Source organism: Lethenteron reissneri, chromosome 58 (assembly GCF_015708825.2).
Source record: "Lethenteron reissneri isolate LAM-NWPU_2019-01 chromosome 58, ASM1570882v1, whole genome shotgun sequence".
NCBI classification, from domain to species: Eukaryota; Metazoa; Chordata; class Hyperoartia; order Petromyzontiformes; family Petromyzontidae; genus Lethenteron; species Lethenteron reissneri.
This window is the reverse complement of record NC_083836.1, coordinates 3,465,843-3,480,931: the sequence shown is the minus strand read 5'-3', so window position 1 is coordinate 3,480,931 and position 15,089 is coordinate 3,465,843. Positions and strand designations below refer to the sequence as shown.

Sequence of the window (15,089 nt, the reverse complement as noted above, 5' to 3'; positions counted from 1 at the left end):
ACGTCACAAAAAGTCAGACCCCCCCCACCCTCTCAAATGTGACGTCACAAAGCTCTGCCCCCCCCCCCCCCAAAATAAAACATGCTTCAAATCGCTTTAAACTATTGTCATTGTAGTGCGTATTTAATGTGGCGCTGCACTCTGATGTTGTAGGAGAAAACATTAATTAAAACGTCTATTTAATTAAGTAGAACGTGTTGTCTATATTTATTTAAAGTTGTGCATTTTGATGTGACGTCACATTTCTCAACCACCCCCCCCCCCCTCGTCACACATCGTCACATATGTCTGACCCCCCCCCCCCAGCTGCGTGACGTCATTTATGAACGACCCCTTACTGTTTTCTAAACTACTTGTTTTATTTTACTAAGCTGTTTTTTTATTTTACTTTTATTAACTTTATTTTTTTACCGACGTTACTTTACCGAAAAAACCTAAGAATATATAAGCTATACTATATTAATTTTTTTTAGTTTCAAAAGCGACCGACCTGGCTTTTACAAACGATCGTTCAACGAAGTGGGCTCACCATCATCATCATCACGTGGACATTTATAGCAGCAGCAGCAGCAAATGCTCGGAATGCGTGTCTGTCGATTCTGAATGCGAAGACGGAAAAAAAAACAGAGGACCCGGAGACAAATCCACGCGACCACGGGGAGAGAGAGACACGCAAACTCCAAATATACAGCAGCAGTAGGCATCGTCAGGGTCGCGATCGAACCCACGACCTCCTGTGTACCAGGCGAGGCAATCAACATCTCCTAGCCACCGTGATGATGATGAGAGAGACACGCAAACTCCAAATATACAGCAGCAGTAGGCATCGTCAGGGTCGCGATGGAACCCACGACCTCCTGTGTGCCAGGCGAGGCAATCAACATCTCCTAGCCACCGTGATGATGATGAGAGAGAGACACGCAAACCCCAAATACAGCAGGCATCCCCACGCCCACTTTCTCCCATATATGGGCAGATTCACGCCCCTATAGGCAATACCACGTCCAACTTTCTCCCATATATGGGCAGATGCACGCCCCTATAGGCAATACCACGCCCAACTTTCTCCCATATATGGGCAGATGCACGCCCCTATAGGCAATACCACGCCCAACTTTCTCCCATATATGGGCAGATTCACGCCCCTATAGGCAATACCACGCCCAACTTTCTCCCATATATGGGCAGATTCACGCCCCTATAGGCAATACCACACCCAACTTTCTCCCATATATGGGCAGACGCACGCCCCTATAGGCATCATCACGCCCAACTTTCTCCCATATATGGGCAGATTCACGCCCCTATAGGCAATACCACGCCCAACTTTCTCCCATATATGGGCAGACGGACGCCCCTATAGGCACCGCCACGCCCATGGGCTGGCTGGGCTGTTGGGGCGAGGTGCGACACCGCGTGTGTCACTTCGCGAGCACATCGACAACAATCTCCCCCCCCCCCCCACTCCGTGCAGCACGCGGCATGAGACTTGGTGGTGGTGTTGGTGGTGTTGGTGGTGTTGGTGGTGGTGTTGGTGGTGGTGGTGTTGGTGGTGGTGTTGGTGGTGGTGGTGGCGGTGGTGGCGGCGTTGGTGTTGGTGGTGGTGGCGGTGGTGTTGGTGGTGGTGTTGGTGGTGTTGGTGGTGGTGGCGGTGGTGTTGGTGGTGGTGTTGGTGGTGTTGGTGGTGGTGGCGGTGGTGGTGGTGTTGGTGGTGGCGGTGGTGGTGTTGGTGGTGGTGGTGTTGGTGGCGGTGGTGGGGTTGGTGGTGGCAGTGGTGGCGGTGGTGGTGTTGGTGGTGGTGGTGTTGGTAGTGGCGGTGGTGGCGGTGGTGGGGTTGGTGGTGGCGGTGGTGGTGATGGTGGCGGTGGTGGTTGTGGTGGTGGTGTTGTTGGTGGTGGTTGTGGTGGTGGTGGTGGTTGTGGTGGTAGTGATGGCGGTGGTGGCGCCCACCAGACCCAGCTTGGTAGTTCTGGCCGGGTGAGCCCCCCACGGACGCTTTTGGTGGAAAATTATTTTACTTGAATATTGATTCGTGTTTGGAGGGGAAGGGGGCGCTGAAAAGCGGGGCTGGGAAAGGTCAGGGGAGGGAGGAGGGGGGCTAGGGGAGGGAGGAGGGGGGCTAGGGGAGGGGGGCTAGGGGAGGGGGGAGGGGGGCTAGGGGAGGGGGGAGGGGGGCTAGGGGAGGGGGGCTAGGGGAGGGGGGCTAGGGGAGGGGGGCTAGGGGAGGGGGGAGGGGGGCTAGGGGAGGGGGGAGGGGGGCTAGGGGAGGGAGGAGGGGGGCTAGGGGAGGGAGGAGGGGGGCTAGGGGAGGGGGCTAGGGAGGGGGGAGGGGGCTAGGGGAGGGGGGAGGGGGGCTAGGGGAGGGGGCTAGGGGAGGGGGAGGGGGGCTAGGGGAGGGGGGAGGGGGGCTAGGGGAGGGGGGCTAGGGGAGGGGGGCTAGGGAGGGGGGGAGGGGGGCTAGGGGAGGGGGGAGGGGGGCTAGGGGAGGGGGGAGGGGGGCTAGGGGAGGGGGGGAGGGGGCTAGGGGAGGGGGGGGAAGTGGCTGGGGGAGGTCAGGAGGGGGAACGGGGGGGACTGGGAGGGTTTAGGAGGGGGGGAAGGGCAGGGGGGCAGGCGGGAAATGGGGGGGGGGGGCTCAGGAGAGGGGGGCGGTTCCACGCTGGTCCCTGGCACGCCCCCTAGAGGACGTCCACGTTGAAGTCCACGTCGGCCACGGGGTCCGGGTCGGTGAGACGCCCCATGAGCAGCACCGCACCTGCACACAGACAGCAGCACACACACACACAGCACACACACACACAGCACACACACACAGCACACACACACAGCAGCACACACGCACACAGCACACACACACACAGCACACACACACACAGCAGCACACACGCACACAGCACACACACACACAGCAGCACACACACAGCACACACACACAGTAGCACACACAGCACACACACAGCACACACACACAGCACACACACACAGCACACACACACAGCACACACACACAGCACACACAGACAGCAACAACAGTTACAGCTCCAGTCTAGCAGCCCCTCCACACACTCTCCTGCCTCTCCCCACTCATCTCACTCTACTCCCCTCCACACACTCTCCTGCCTCTCCCCTCTCATCTCACTCTACTCCCCTCCACACACTCTCCTGCCTCTCCCCACTCATCTCACTCTACTCCCCTCCACACACTCTCCTGCCTCTCCCCTCTCATCTCACTCTACTCCCCTCCACGCACTCTCCTGCCTCTCCCCTCTCATCTCACTCTACTCCCCTCCACGCACTCTCCTGCCTCCCCCTCTCATCTCACTCTACTCCCCTCCACGCACGCTCCTACCTCTTCCCACTCATCTCACTCCACTCCCCTCCACGCACTCTCCTACCTCTCCCCTCTCATCTCACTCTACTCCCCGTCCACGCACTCTCCTACCTCTCCCCTCTCATCTCACTCTACTCCCCTCCACGCACTCTCCTACCTCTCCCCTCTCATCTCACTCTACTCCCCTCCACACACTCTCCTACCTCTCCCCTCTCATCACACTCTACTCCCCTCCACACACTCTCCTACCTCTCCCCTCTCATCTCACTCTACTCCCCTCCACACACTCTCCTACCTCTCCCCTCTCATCTCACTCCACTCCCCTCCACGCACTCTCCTACCTCTCCCCTCTCATCTCACTCTACTCCCGCACTCTCCTACCTCTCCCCTCTCATCTTACTCTGGCGATGGCGATTTTGATGATGATGGTGATGATGGCGATGGCAATGATGATGCTGATGATGGTGATGATGGCGGTGGTGATGACGATGGTAATGACCATGACGATGGCTATGAAGTTGATGATGATGATGGCGGCGATGATGATGGTGGTGATGACGATGGTGATGACGATGGTGATTGCGATGACGATGATGGCGATGACGATGAAGTTGATGATGATGATGATGGCGACGATGATGATGATGATGAAGTTGATGATGATGATGGCGACGATGATGATGATGATGAAGTTGATGATGGTGGTGGCGGCGATGATGATGGTGATGATGGCGGTGGTGATGACGATGGTGATGACAATGGTGATGGCAATGACGGTGATGGCGATGACGATGATGGCGATGATGATGGTGGCGGCAATGATGATGATGACGATGACGATGATGGCGATGGCGATGACGATGAAGTTGATGATGATGATGGTGATGATGGCGGTGGTGATGACGATGGTGATGACAATGGTGATGGCGATGACGATGATGGCGATGACGATGATGGCGATGATGATGGTGGCGGCAATGATGATGATGACGATGACGATGATGGCGATGGCGATGACGATGAAGTTGATGATGATGATGGCGGTGGCGATGATGATGATGATGGTGGTGGCGATGATGATGATGATGGCGATGATGATGATGATGGCAGTGGGTGCGTGATGCGCCCCCGGTGGCGATCTGCGGCACCTGTGACGCGGCTCCGCAGCAGGAAGAAGAACGGGTGGTCGGCGATCACCTGCGGGTACAGGTACCCGGGGGACTTGCCCATGGAATTCAGACCTGCGGCACACAGACAAAGGTCCCCCCAGGTAGCCTCAATGGACTTCTGGGGCAAGTGCGCTTCGCGAGCGCCCACGAAGGCCGCCTTTGTCTCCCCGATGATGATGTTTACACAACGCGGCAGGTGCTGTACTCGTTTGAGGTCGAGTCGACCTAGGGGAGGCCCAGGATCGCGACTGTTATTGGTCGAGAGCGGCCACCGAACTCGGCGCGCTAACCGCTGCACCACCACTCCCCCACTACATGGACACACACACAGATACATCGAAGACAAATAAAATGATGTATGTGTGTATGTGCGTAGACATGTACACACGCACACGCACACGCGACAACATGAAGATCCCGTGGCAACACACGCACATATAGACACAAATACAAAGATCCCCCGTATAGCCTGGACAGACTGTTGGGGCAAGTGCTGTAAGCGGGTAGCACATATGAAGGCCGGAACGGCACACGAGAGGGTGGGTGGACAGCACCACGCCCGGCCGCCTTTGTCTCCCCAGTGGCGATGTTTACACACCGCACCAGGTACTCGTTTGAGTACCGAGGGGAGACCCAGGACCGGTTCAGATAATCGTCACCGGTGTTGGCCGTGAATCGAACCCGGGTGTGAGTGTGTACGTATGTACAGACACACACACGTACGTATACACGTACATACATACACACATGCACGTACACACACGTACGTACACACACGCACGTACAACAACAACCGCCATTCGCCACTAAGTGGCGGTGACGTCATCACGACGCTTTTGCCAGGCCAAGTGCACCTTGAGGCCACGTGAAGTGTCGAACGCCCGCTGGCAGGAGGTCACGGGGCAGACCCAGGTGCCACGGGTCGACTGACCGAGATGAACGAAATGACTGGCTGATGCACCATCTGTGCCCCCTACTGTGCCAACTTGCTGTGCTTTAGCCACCCGGCGCTCCGCTCGTTGTTGTGAGCGTCGCTCCTCCGTCCTCCGTTGTTGTTGGAGGGCGACTGCCTCCAACTGCCCAGTAGCAGCGTCCATCATGAGCCTCCTCCACAGAGGCCGATCTTGACACCGCTGGTACCAGTCATCGGCAAGTACACACACGCACACACTGGCACAGACGCGCGCCTAGGTACCGGCGGGTGACAGCGCTTCAGTGCCGTCCTCCGTCACGTCCAGCACGGCGCGCTGCAGCGAGGCGGCCGCCAGCGCCGCCGCCCCTCCACCGCCACCGCCAGCGCCGCCGCCGCCGGCCGCCAGAGCGTCCTTCACGTGACCGATCTTCACCAGCGCCTCGCCCAGCGCCGTGCGCACGTCCAGGCGGAACCTTGCGGCGCCAGAGAGCGGCACGGGTCACAGTTAGGGCCCCATTAGGGCTCGATGGAGGCCCCATTAGAGGCCGATCAGGGCCCCGTGAGAGCCCCATCAGGGTCCCATCAGAGTCCCATCAGGGCTGTATCACAGCCCCATCAGGGACCCATTAGGGTCCCATCAGGGTCCCATCAGGGCCCCGTGAGAGCCCCATCAGGGCCCCATCAGGGTCCAATCAGGGCCCCATCAAGGCCCCATCAGGGACCCATCAAGGCCCCATCAGAGCCCCATCAGAGCCCCATCAGGGACCCATCAGGGCCCCATCAGAGCCCCATCAGAGTCCCATCAGAGCCCCATCAGGGCCCCATCAAGGCCCCATCAAGGCCCCATGAGAGCCCCATCAGAGCCCCATCAAAGTCCCATCAGAGCCCCATCAGGGTCCCATGAGAGTCCCATCAGGGCCCCATGAGAGTCCCATGAGGGCCCCATCAGAGCACCATCAGGGCTCCATCACAGCACCATCAAAGCCCCCACCAAGCTGTGCGTGCGCGTGTGCCCGTGTCGAGAGCGCGCGTCCACCTGGGCAGGTAGAGCTCCACGCGCTGGCGCTTGAGCGCGTGGATCCAGTCGCTGAGCAGCCGCGGCCGCAGCGCCCGCTCCAGCGACGCCAGCGGCACCTCCTGCCGGGGCAGCGCCAGCACCAGCGCCAGCTCGCCGCCCTCGCACGGCACCTCCACCAGCTGGCCCTCGCTCACCTCCGCTGCACCCGCGGGCAGACAACAGCGGGGCGGGCACGGAGATAACGTAGGGCACCCCGGTGGCAGCTGTCCCTATGCAGTAGTTTCTTAGTAGGGGGCGATGTTGCTACGTGGTCGAGCCTAGGGCACTCCCGGTGGCAGCTGTCCTTATGCTGTGGCTTCTCACGAGAAGGCGATGTTGCTACGTGGTCTAGCCTAGGGCACCCCCGGTGGCAGCTGTCCCTATGCTGTAGCTTCTCACGAGGGCGCGATGTTGCTACGTGGTTTAGCCTAGGGCACCCCCGATGGCAGCTGTCCCTATGCTGTAGTCTCTCACTAAGGGGCGATGTTGCTACGTGGTCGAGCCAAGGGCAGCCGAGGAAGTGAAGGGCAACCGCCGATTTCCCCGAGGCCACTTGGGACCTCGCTCGGTTTCGCCGATGCCCAGCGCCCCCCCCCACCCCCCTCCCCCCCCTCCCCCCCACCGGCCCCGCCCCCCGCCCCCCCCTCACCGTAGGGAAGCTCGGCCTGCTGGTACATCATGGAGAGCTGCGTCTCGGCGCCGTCGTCCCGCGAGAAGTGGAAGCGCCGCGTGTTCTCGGCGGGGAAGGCCCTCTGCCAGCGGCCGTGGAACCAGGCGGCGCTCACCAGCGCGGCGCCGCCGCCGTCCGCCGCCCCCCCCCAGCGAGCGCCGCTGGGGCCGCCCACGTCCTGCTCCGTCACCAGCTCCGGCACGCCGCCTGCGGCCGCAGTGACGGCGCGTTAGTCGCCTGGCGCGCCGGAGTTCGCCGCGCCGGACCGACGCTCGGCCACTCGGGAGGCGAGTTGCAGAGCTGCAGTCTTGAGTTGGTCACCTTGGTAACTCGCGGAATCAAGTTCTGCTCGGCCCGTGACCCCGAACCCGTGATCCCGAGCCCGTGATCCCGAGCCCGTGACCCCGAGCCCGTGATCCCATCCCCGTGACCCCGAGGCCGTGACCCCAGCCTGTGACCCCATCCCCGTGACCCCGAGCCCGTGACCCAGAGCCTGTGACCCCGATCCCGTGACCCCGAGCCTGTGACCCCATCCCTGTGACCCCGAGCCCGTGACCCCGAGCCTGTGACTCCATCCCCATGACCCCCGATCCCCGGCGACTCCCCACGCGGGGCCCTGCCTGGCGATCGCCGCGACCCCGGACCGCTCACCGGCGGTGCAGCGCTCGGCCCAGCTGTTGATGGAGTCGGCGGCGTCGTGCGCGCTCACGGCCCCCAGGCGGTAGACGCCGTCACCGCCGCTGCCGTTCCCCTCCGCCGGGCCGGTGGCGTTGGCGCGCAGGAAGAGCGCGCTGGCGAGGCGGGCCTGGTCGCTCCACTCGGACACGGAGAGCGGCGGGGGGGGGGCGGCCCCCCCCACCACCGCCGCCGGGGAGCCCAGGTCCCCGCGGTCGGCGCCTGCCGGAGCTGCCGCGTCCGCGGTGCCACCGCCTCCTGAGCGGGGGGGGGGGGGGGGGGGGAGACACCCGGTCACCGTGGCATCATCACGAACTTCTTGTCTCGGCAGGCACCGCGCAGCCCGTCCAGAGCCAACCTCCACTCCCCTGGGGCTCTGGAGATGAGTCTCTGTGTCTGTCTCTCTGAGTGTCTGTGTCTGTCTCTCTGAGTCTCTGTGTCTGTCTCTCTGAGTCTCTGTGTCTGTCTCTCTGAGTCTCTGTGTCTGTCTCTCTGAGTGTCTCTGTGTGTCTGTCTCTCTGAGTCTCTGTGTCTGTCTCTCTGAGTGTCTCTGTCCAACTCCATCTCTCTGAGTGTCTCTGTCCAACTCCATTTATCTCAGTCTCTCTGGGATGATAGGGGTAGTGGTAAGGGTAGTCATAGGGGTAGTGGTTGGGGTAGTGGTAGGGGTAGTGGTAAGGGGAGTGATAGGGGTTGGGGTAGTGGTAGTCATAGGAGTTGGGGCAGGGGGGGTGGGTGGAAGGGGGGGGGTGGCAGGGTGGGCAGTAGTCGCACTGCGCCATCACCGCACCGTGCATCTCGCGGCGTGCCGCTGCACGGGCACCGCCACCACCACCACCACCACCACCACCGGAGTCGCCGGGCTCGGCCCTCTTGGCCAGGCCGAGGGTGGCGGCGGCGGCGAGCGGCGAGAAGAGGAGGTTGCGGGTGGCACCGCCGGCAGCGGCGCGCAGCGCGTGGTACAGCTCCAGGCCCAGCGCCGCCGACGGGTCGAGGTGCATGCGGGCGCGGCCCGGCGACGGCGTGGCGGCGAGCGGCGGTGCCGGCGACGACGACGACGAGGAGGAGGAGGAACGCGCCGGCGGCGGCGGCGGGGAGATCGCCACGCCGGCGTGGACGGAGTAGCCGGCTGTCAGCGCCCAGAGCGCCAGGCAGGCGGAGAGCGCACGGCGCATGGCTTCGGTCCGGTGGCGCCGGGGAGGACAGCGACCTGCAGGAACGCGGAACGGCGACGGTGCGGTGATGATGACGGCGGCGGCGGCTTCGGTTAACTGCACCACGCTACGAACCCGGCTACGAGCCGCGCACGGCTACCACCAACACCGCTGCCATGAGAGATTCGTTCATGAGGCGATCCACATATACAAACACAGAGACAATTTCAACCGAGAAGATGGATTCTGGCTCAGCAATCATTGGAAGGACGTAATAAACCACTTCGGATCTTAACTGATTGTGTTCACGTTTACGGTGACTCTCAGACCGCGTTCCACTCACTGGCATAACTATATATCTTGTATTCTCCGCAGGGAATGGATTATTTGCTCCGCTGCAAGTCTCCTACTACCACTCTTCCATTGACATTTTTCGTTGCTTCCTCTTAGTATCTTTCACTCGACGGTCAATGGTATAGTGTAGATTGTATAATAATAAATAGTATAAAATTGTAATGTTTAATACAATGTATAAGGCAATATATAGTATCGTAATTGTATAGTGACTACAGCAGTGTGATATACAGTAGGGTGGATAGAATAATACATAGTGTAATATTACACTATGTATTATTCTTTAATGTTGGGTTTGTCTATGGCAGCATATAGTACGGGGTAGACCCGTGTGATGTAAAAGTTTAGCTGGAAGCATATTATATTTTTTGCGACGTAGAATTGTAATGTATTACTTACTGTTAGTAGCTCAGCTTATTGGAGAGTATATTTAGTATACTGATGATACTATGTAGTTTATACTTTAGTTTTTTACGTGTTTGTTTAGTTTTTTACGTGTTTGTTTAGTTACTGCAGCTACATACTATTCCTTCCCTTTATTAATGCTACCCCTATCCCCTCCCTTTGATGCTGCTAATCCTGCATAATGCACGGGCATAATATGACTTTGAAACCCCCCGCCCACCTCCTACGCATTTCACAAGTAGTACTAATCACATACCTGCATTTCCCATAAATATGCTAAATTCCTCTTGATATGCAAATTATTTTGTCAAGGCGCCCTTCCCCCCTTCCAACCCAGCTTAAATATACGCTCCAAGCGTGGTGGTGTTTCATTCAGACGCTGTCTCCCCGACAGACCTGTTCTTCACCTGAGGACGGCTGCTTGCGTTGTGGCCGAAACGTCGTGAGAATTATTTTATTATGTTTTATTTGTATTATTTTATTATTTCCCTTCGACGTGACTTTACCGAAAGAACCAAGAAGATATATAATTGTGTCGTTAAACCCGCCAGCATCCGACAACAGCCAATTTATCAGGTTCGTCACGTAGACAAAACGTGCCAATTCGTTATCAGAACAGCACTAACCGGTTGTGTGTTGGAGAGTAAACCCACTGCAACAGTCGTGTGCCGTTCGGCCCTGAACAGAACTGTTTTGGGCTACCCGGGCTACCCGGGGGATCTTTACCTTTGTTGGAGCACGTTCACGTTCCATGCCAATAACACCGCGGCCTCAACAGGTAAAGGATAGGAGACGTTTCGGGCAATGGTCCTCCTTCACAGCACGTAGGATCAGAGAGGTCACCATGGAAGGTGTGAGGATGGGCCCCGGGCTATCGATTCCCGGTCGCGGGCAGCGCCGATGGTCAGTGGTAGTTGAGCTTGTCCTGGGCGTCTCATAGGTCGACTCAGCCTTAAAATTATTAGCACTCTGCGTGGCGAGTTTGCACGTGTTGCATTCAGTGCAATGCATCCATAATTGAGGGTTTTCTTGGGTGATGTCGCGTGAATATGAATGTCGTTAAACCCTCCACCACCCGACATGGCCAATTAGTAAAGTTTGTCATGTAACACAAAACGTGACAAGTCACAATGCACGAACATACATAATTAACATACATAATAAATATACTAAATGTACATACATCACGTACATACATCATGTACATACATCATGTACATACATCATGTACATACATCATGTACATACATCATGTACATACATCACGTACATACATAATAAACATACATAATAAATATACTAAACGTACATACATCACGTACATACATCATGTACATACATGATGTACATACATGATGTACATGCATGATGTACATACATGATGTACATACATCATGTACATACATGATGTACATACATGATGTACATACATCATGTACATACATGATGTACATACATGATGTACATACATCATGTACATACATGATGTACATACATGATGTACATACATCACGTACATACATAATGAACATACATGATGTACATTCATCATGTACATACATCACGTACATACATTCTGCTGTTGCAAAATCGATTTCACTCCAAATGGCAAATGATGCCACCCCACTGGTGACGTCACAGCCACCCCACTGGTGACGTCATATCAACCCCACTGGTGACGTCACAGCCACCTCACCCGTGACGTCACAGCCACCCCAACGGTGACGTCATAGCCACCCCACCCGTTCGTCACCTCCACTCAAGAGATCGTCAATATGTGGGCTATATTTGAGCTTGGCCTACTCTTCCTCGCTCATCAGAATATCTAATCCGTACCGACGGAATCCGATGAGCCGTAAAGCTCTTTTCCCACCCGCGCTTTACCCCCACCGCATGTGACCGTGCCGATCGATGGATCGATCGGTCGATGGATCGATCGGTCGATCGATCCATCGAGCGTGGGTGGCGTCGTTAGTGGTCAGGGTGGGATGCGGGGGTCAATGAACGTGCCCACACCCGCACCGCATCAACAGCCGCACCGCATCAACAGCAGTGGGAGATGATTTCACGACACCATGTGTGCGTGCAAGGGCGATGATGGAGATGGTGGTGATGGTGGTGATGGTATTGATGTTGGTGATGATCATGGTGGTGATGATGCTGGTAATGGTGGTGCAATGGTGGTGCTGATGCTTGTAACCGTGATGATGATGGTGATGTGTTGGTGCTGCTTATGCTTGAAAGGATGATGATGCTGATGATGGTGGTGGTGATGATGCTGGTAATGGTGGTGCAATGGTGATGATAATGCTGGTAATGGTGCAATGGTGATGCTGATTCTTGGAACCATGATGATGATGGTGATGATGATGATGGTGGTGTGTTGGTGCTGCTTATGCTTGAAAGGGTGATGATGTTGATGATGATGGTGGTGATGATGCTGGTAATGCTGGTGCAATGGTGATGCTGATTCTTGGAACCATGATGATGATGATGGTGGTGTGTTGGTGCTGCTTATGCTTGAAAGGGTGATGATGTTGATGATGGTGGTGGTGGTGATGATGATGCTGGTGATGATGGTGTTGGTGATCAGGGTGTTGGTGATGATGGTGTTGGTGATGATGATGTTGGTGATGATAATGTTGGTGATGATGGTGTTGGTGATGATGGTGTTGGTGATGATGGTGTTGGTGATGGTGTTGTTGGTGATGATGGTGTTGGTGATGATGATGTTGGTAATGATGATGGTGTTGTTGGTGATGGTGATGACGGTGTTGGTGATGATGGAGTTGGTGATTGTGATGGTGTTGATGATGGTAATAACACTGGGTGCTCAACGTATTGATGATGCCGGCAGTGATGGTGGTGATGGTAACGAAGATGCCGATTGTAATTATGGTGGTGGCGACGATGGTGGTAACGATGGTGGTGGTGCTGGCACTTCGTGATGGTAGTCATGGTGATGATGGTTGCCATGGTGAGGGTAGTGACGGTGGGTGGCGATGCTGCAGTGAAAATCTCCGCTCCATTTTGTCACTGAACGCGGTTGTGGCGTGGGTGACGATCGGGGGGGTGGGATGCGTGCACGAGACGATGATGGTGGTGATGATGATAGTGGTGGTGGTGATTATGATGGTGGTGATGATGATAGTGGTGGTGGTGATTATGGTGGTGGTGATGATGATAGTGGTGCTGGTGATTATGATGGTGGTGGTGATGATAGTGGTGGTGATGATGATGGTGGTGGTGGTGATTATGATAGTGGTGGTGATGATAGTGGTGGTGGTGATGATGGTGGTGGTGATGATGTTGGTGGTGATGATAGTGATGATGGTGGTGGTGATGATGTATTGATGATGGTGATGATGATAGTGGTGATGATGATGGTGATGATGGTGGTGATGATGGTGGTGATGGTGGTGATGATAGTGATGATGGTGGTGGTGATGATGATGTATTGATGATGGTGATGATGATAGTGGTGATGATGATGGTGATGATGGTGGTGATGATGGTGATGATGGTGGTGGTGATGATGACGGTGGTGATAGTGATGGTGGTGATGGTGATGATGATGGTGAAACTCGTCTCACCGTTAAGATTCGTACAGCAGCCCGAGCGAGCGCCTTGCACGATCCGAGCGCGAGAGAGGAGGGAGGGAGCAGAGTGGGGAGAGGGAGGAGAGTGTAGGGAGAGAGGAGTGAGGGGAGGGGGGAGAGAGTGGGGGGAGGGAGGAGTGAGGGGAGGGGGAAGAGTGGGGGGAGGGAGTGGGGGGAGGGGGAGGGGAAAGTGGGGGGAAGGAGGGAGGAGAGTGGGGGGAGGGAGGAGTGGGGGGAGGGGGGAGTGGGGGGAAGGAGGGAGGAGAGAGTGGGGGGAGGAGGGAGAGTGGGGGGAGGGGGGAGAGAGTGGGGGGGAGTGGGGAGGAGGGAGGAGAGTGGGGGGAGGGAGGAGAGAGTGGGGGGAGGAGGGAGAGTGGGGGGAGGGGGGAGAGAGTGGGGGGAGAGAGTGGGGGGAAGGAGGGAGGAGAGTAGGGGGAGGGAGGAGAGAGTGGGGGGAGGAGGGAGGAGAGAGTGGGGGGAGGAGGGAGAGTGGGGGGAGGGGGGAGAGAGTGGGGGGGGGAGTGGGGGGAGGGAGGGGAGTGGGGGGAGGGAGGAGAGTGGGGAGAGAGAGGGAGGGGAGTGGGGGAGAGGGAGGGAGGGGGGAGAGTAGGAGGAGGGGACGCGAGCGAGGGGTGAGACACGGATAGGATGGAGGGGACGGTGGATTTGTGAGTTTCGCCGTCTCCCACGTGGGCGCAGCGACGATGATGTCAACGATGGTGAAGATATCGAGCGCAGGGCTGCGGCATGAGCAGCAGTGATGCCGGCTGCGTTGTTCCTCCTCCCAGCGGCTGACGCAGCAGAAGCAGCAGCTCAATTCTAGACTGGGAGATGTTGACTACCTCGCCTGGTATGCAGGAGGTCGTGGGTTCGAGCCCGACCCTGACGCCTGCTGCTGCTGTATATTTGTAGTTTGCGTGTCTCTCTGGGGCCGTCCATAAATGACGTCACGCAATTTTGGACGATTTTTGACCCCCCCCCCCCCCCTCGTCACACGGCTTCACCAGTCAGACGCCCCCCCCTCAAATGACGTCACAAAGCTTTGCCCCCCACCCACCCCAAAAAAATAAAACATGCTTCAAATAGCTGTAAACTATTGTCATTGCAGTGCGTATTTAATGTGGCGCTGCACTCTGATGTTGTAGGAGAAAACATCAAAATGTTGATTTCATTAAGTAGAACGTGTTGTCTATATTTATTTAAAGTTGCGCATTTTTACGTGACGTCACATTTCTCAAACGCCGCCCCCCCCCCCCATCGTCACAAATGTCTGACCCCCCCCCTCCCCCCAGGTGCGTGACGTCATTTATGACCGGCCCCTCTCCCCGTGGTCGCGTGGATTTTCCTCCGGGTCCTCCGGTTTTCCTCCCTCCACGTTTGGAATCGACTTCACGCGATTTTTCGGTTTCTGCTCTGCGTTTCCACGTGATGGCAATGGCAAGCCACTTCGTTGACCGATCATATGCGGCCAGGTTGCTTCTGAAAACGAGCCGTTAAACGTGTTATTTTATATAATAATGTTAGTACGATATTCTTTGGTTATTTCGGTAAAGTCACGTAGGTAGAAAAGTAAAATAAAACACTTTCCTGCGGAGGGAGCTGGTAGGGACGTTGGGTTGCTCGGTCAATGGCCTGCAGGGTCAACGGCGGCGTGGTGTATTCCGCAAATATGCCCGACTGTGAGGGAGGGCACAAGCCGGCGTGAGTAGGTTAAACGTTGAGTTTTATATACACTCCGCAGGCGAGATGCGTGGCCTTGTAT

The 15,089-nt window shown here is 56.8% G+C and overlaps 1 protein-coding gene across 1 annotated transcript; it reads right to left on the bottom strand.

Annotated features, from left to right (window-relative positions):
- Nucleotides 1-2,546: 2,546 nt before the first annotated feature.
- On the bottom strand, nt 2,547-13,413 carry LOC133357506 (neuroserpin-like). The gene is made up of 8 exons (XM_061575470.1): nt 13,322-13,413; nt 8,606-9,025; nt 7,792-8,073; nt 7,120-7,347; nt 6,450-6,630; nt 5,696-5,886; nt 4,480-4,572; nt 2,547-2,755 (listed from the first exon to the last, which is right to left on the bottom strand). Exons 2-8 carry the CDS (start codon nt 8,988-8,990, stop codon nt 2,679-2,681), a joined length of 1,437 nt encoding a protein of 478 aa, XP_061431454.1. The 5' UTR covers nt 8,991-9,025; nt 13,322-13,413; the 3' UTR covers nt 2,547-2,678.
- Nucleotides 13,414-15,089: the final 1,676 nt, after the last annotated feature.

Bases quoted from the DNA above. Each gene is read 5' to 3' on its own strand.
- LOC133357506 (XM_061575470.1), bottom strand. From the start codon at position 8,990: ATGCGCCGTGCGCTCTCCGCCTGCCTGGCGCTCTGGGCGCTGACAGCC. The intron at 8,074-8,605 runs GTGCGGTGATGG...CCCCCCGCTCAG, and splicing joins GGCACGCCGCGAGATGCACG to GAGGCGGTGGCACCGCGGAC. The intron at 4,573-5,695 runs GTACCTAGGCGC...TGTGTGCCGCAG, and splicing joins TGAAGCGCTGTCACCCGCCG to GTCTGAATTCCATGGGCAAG.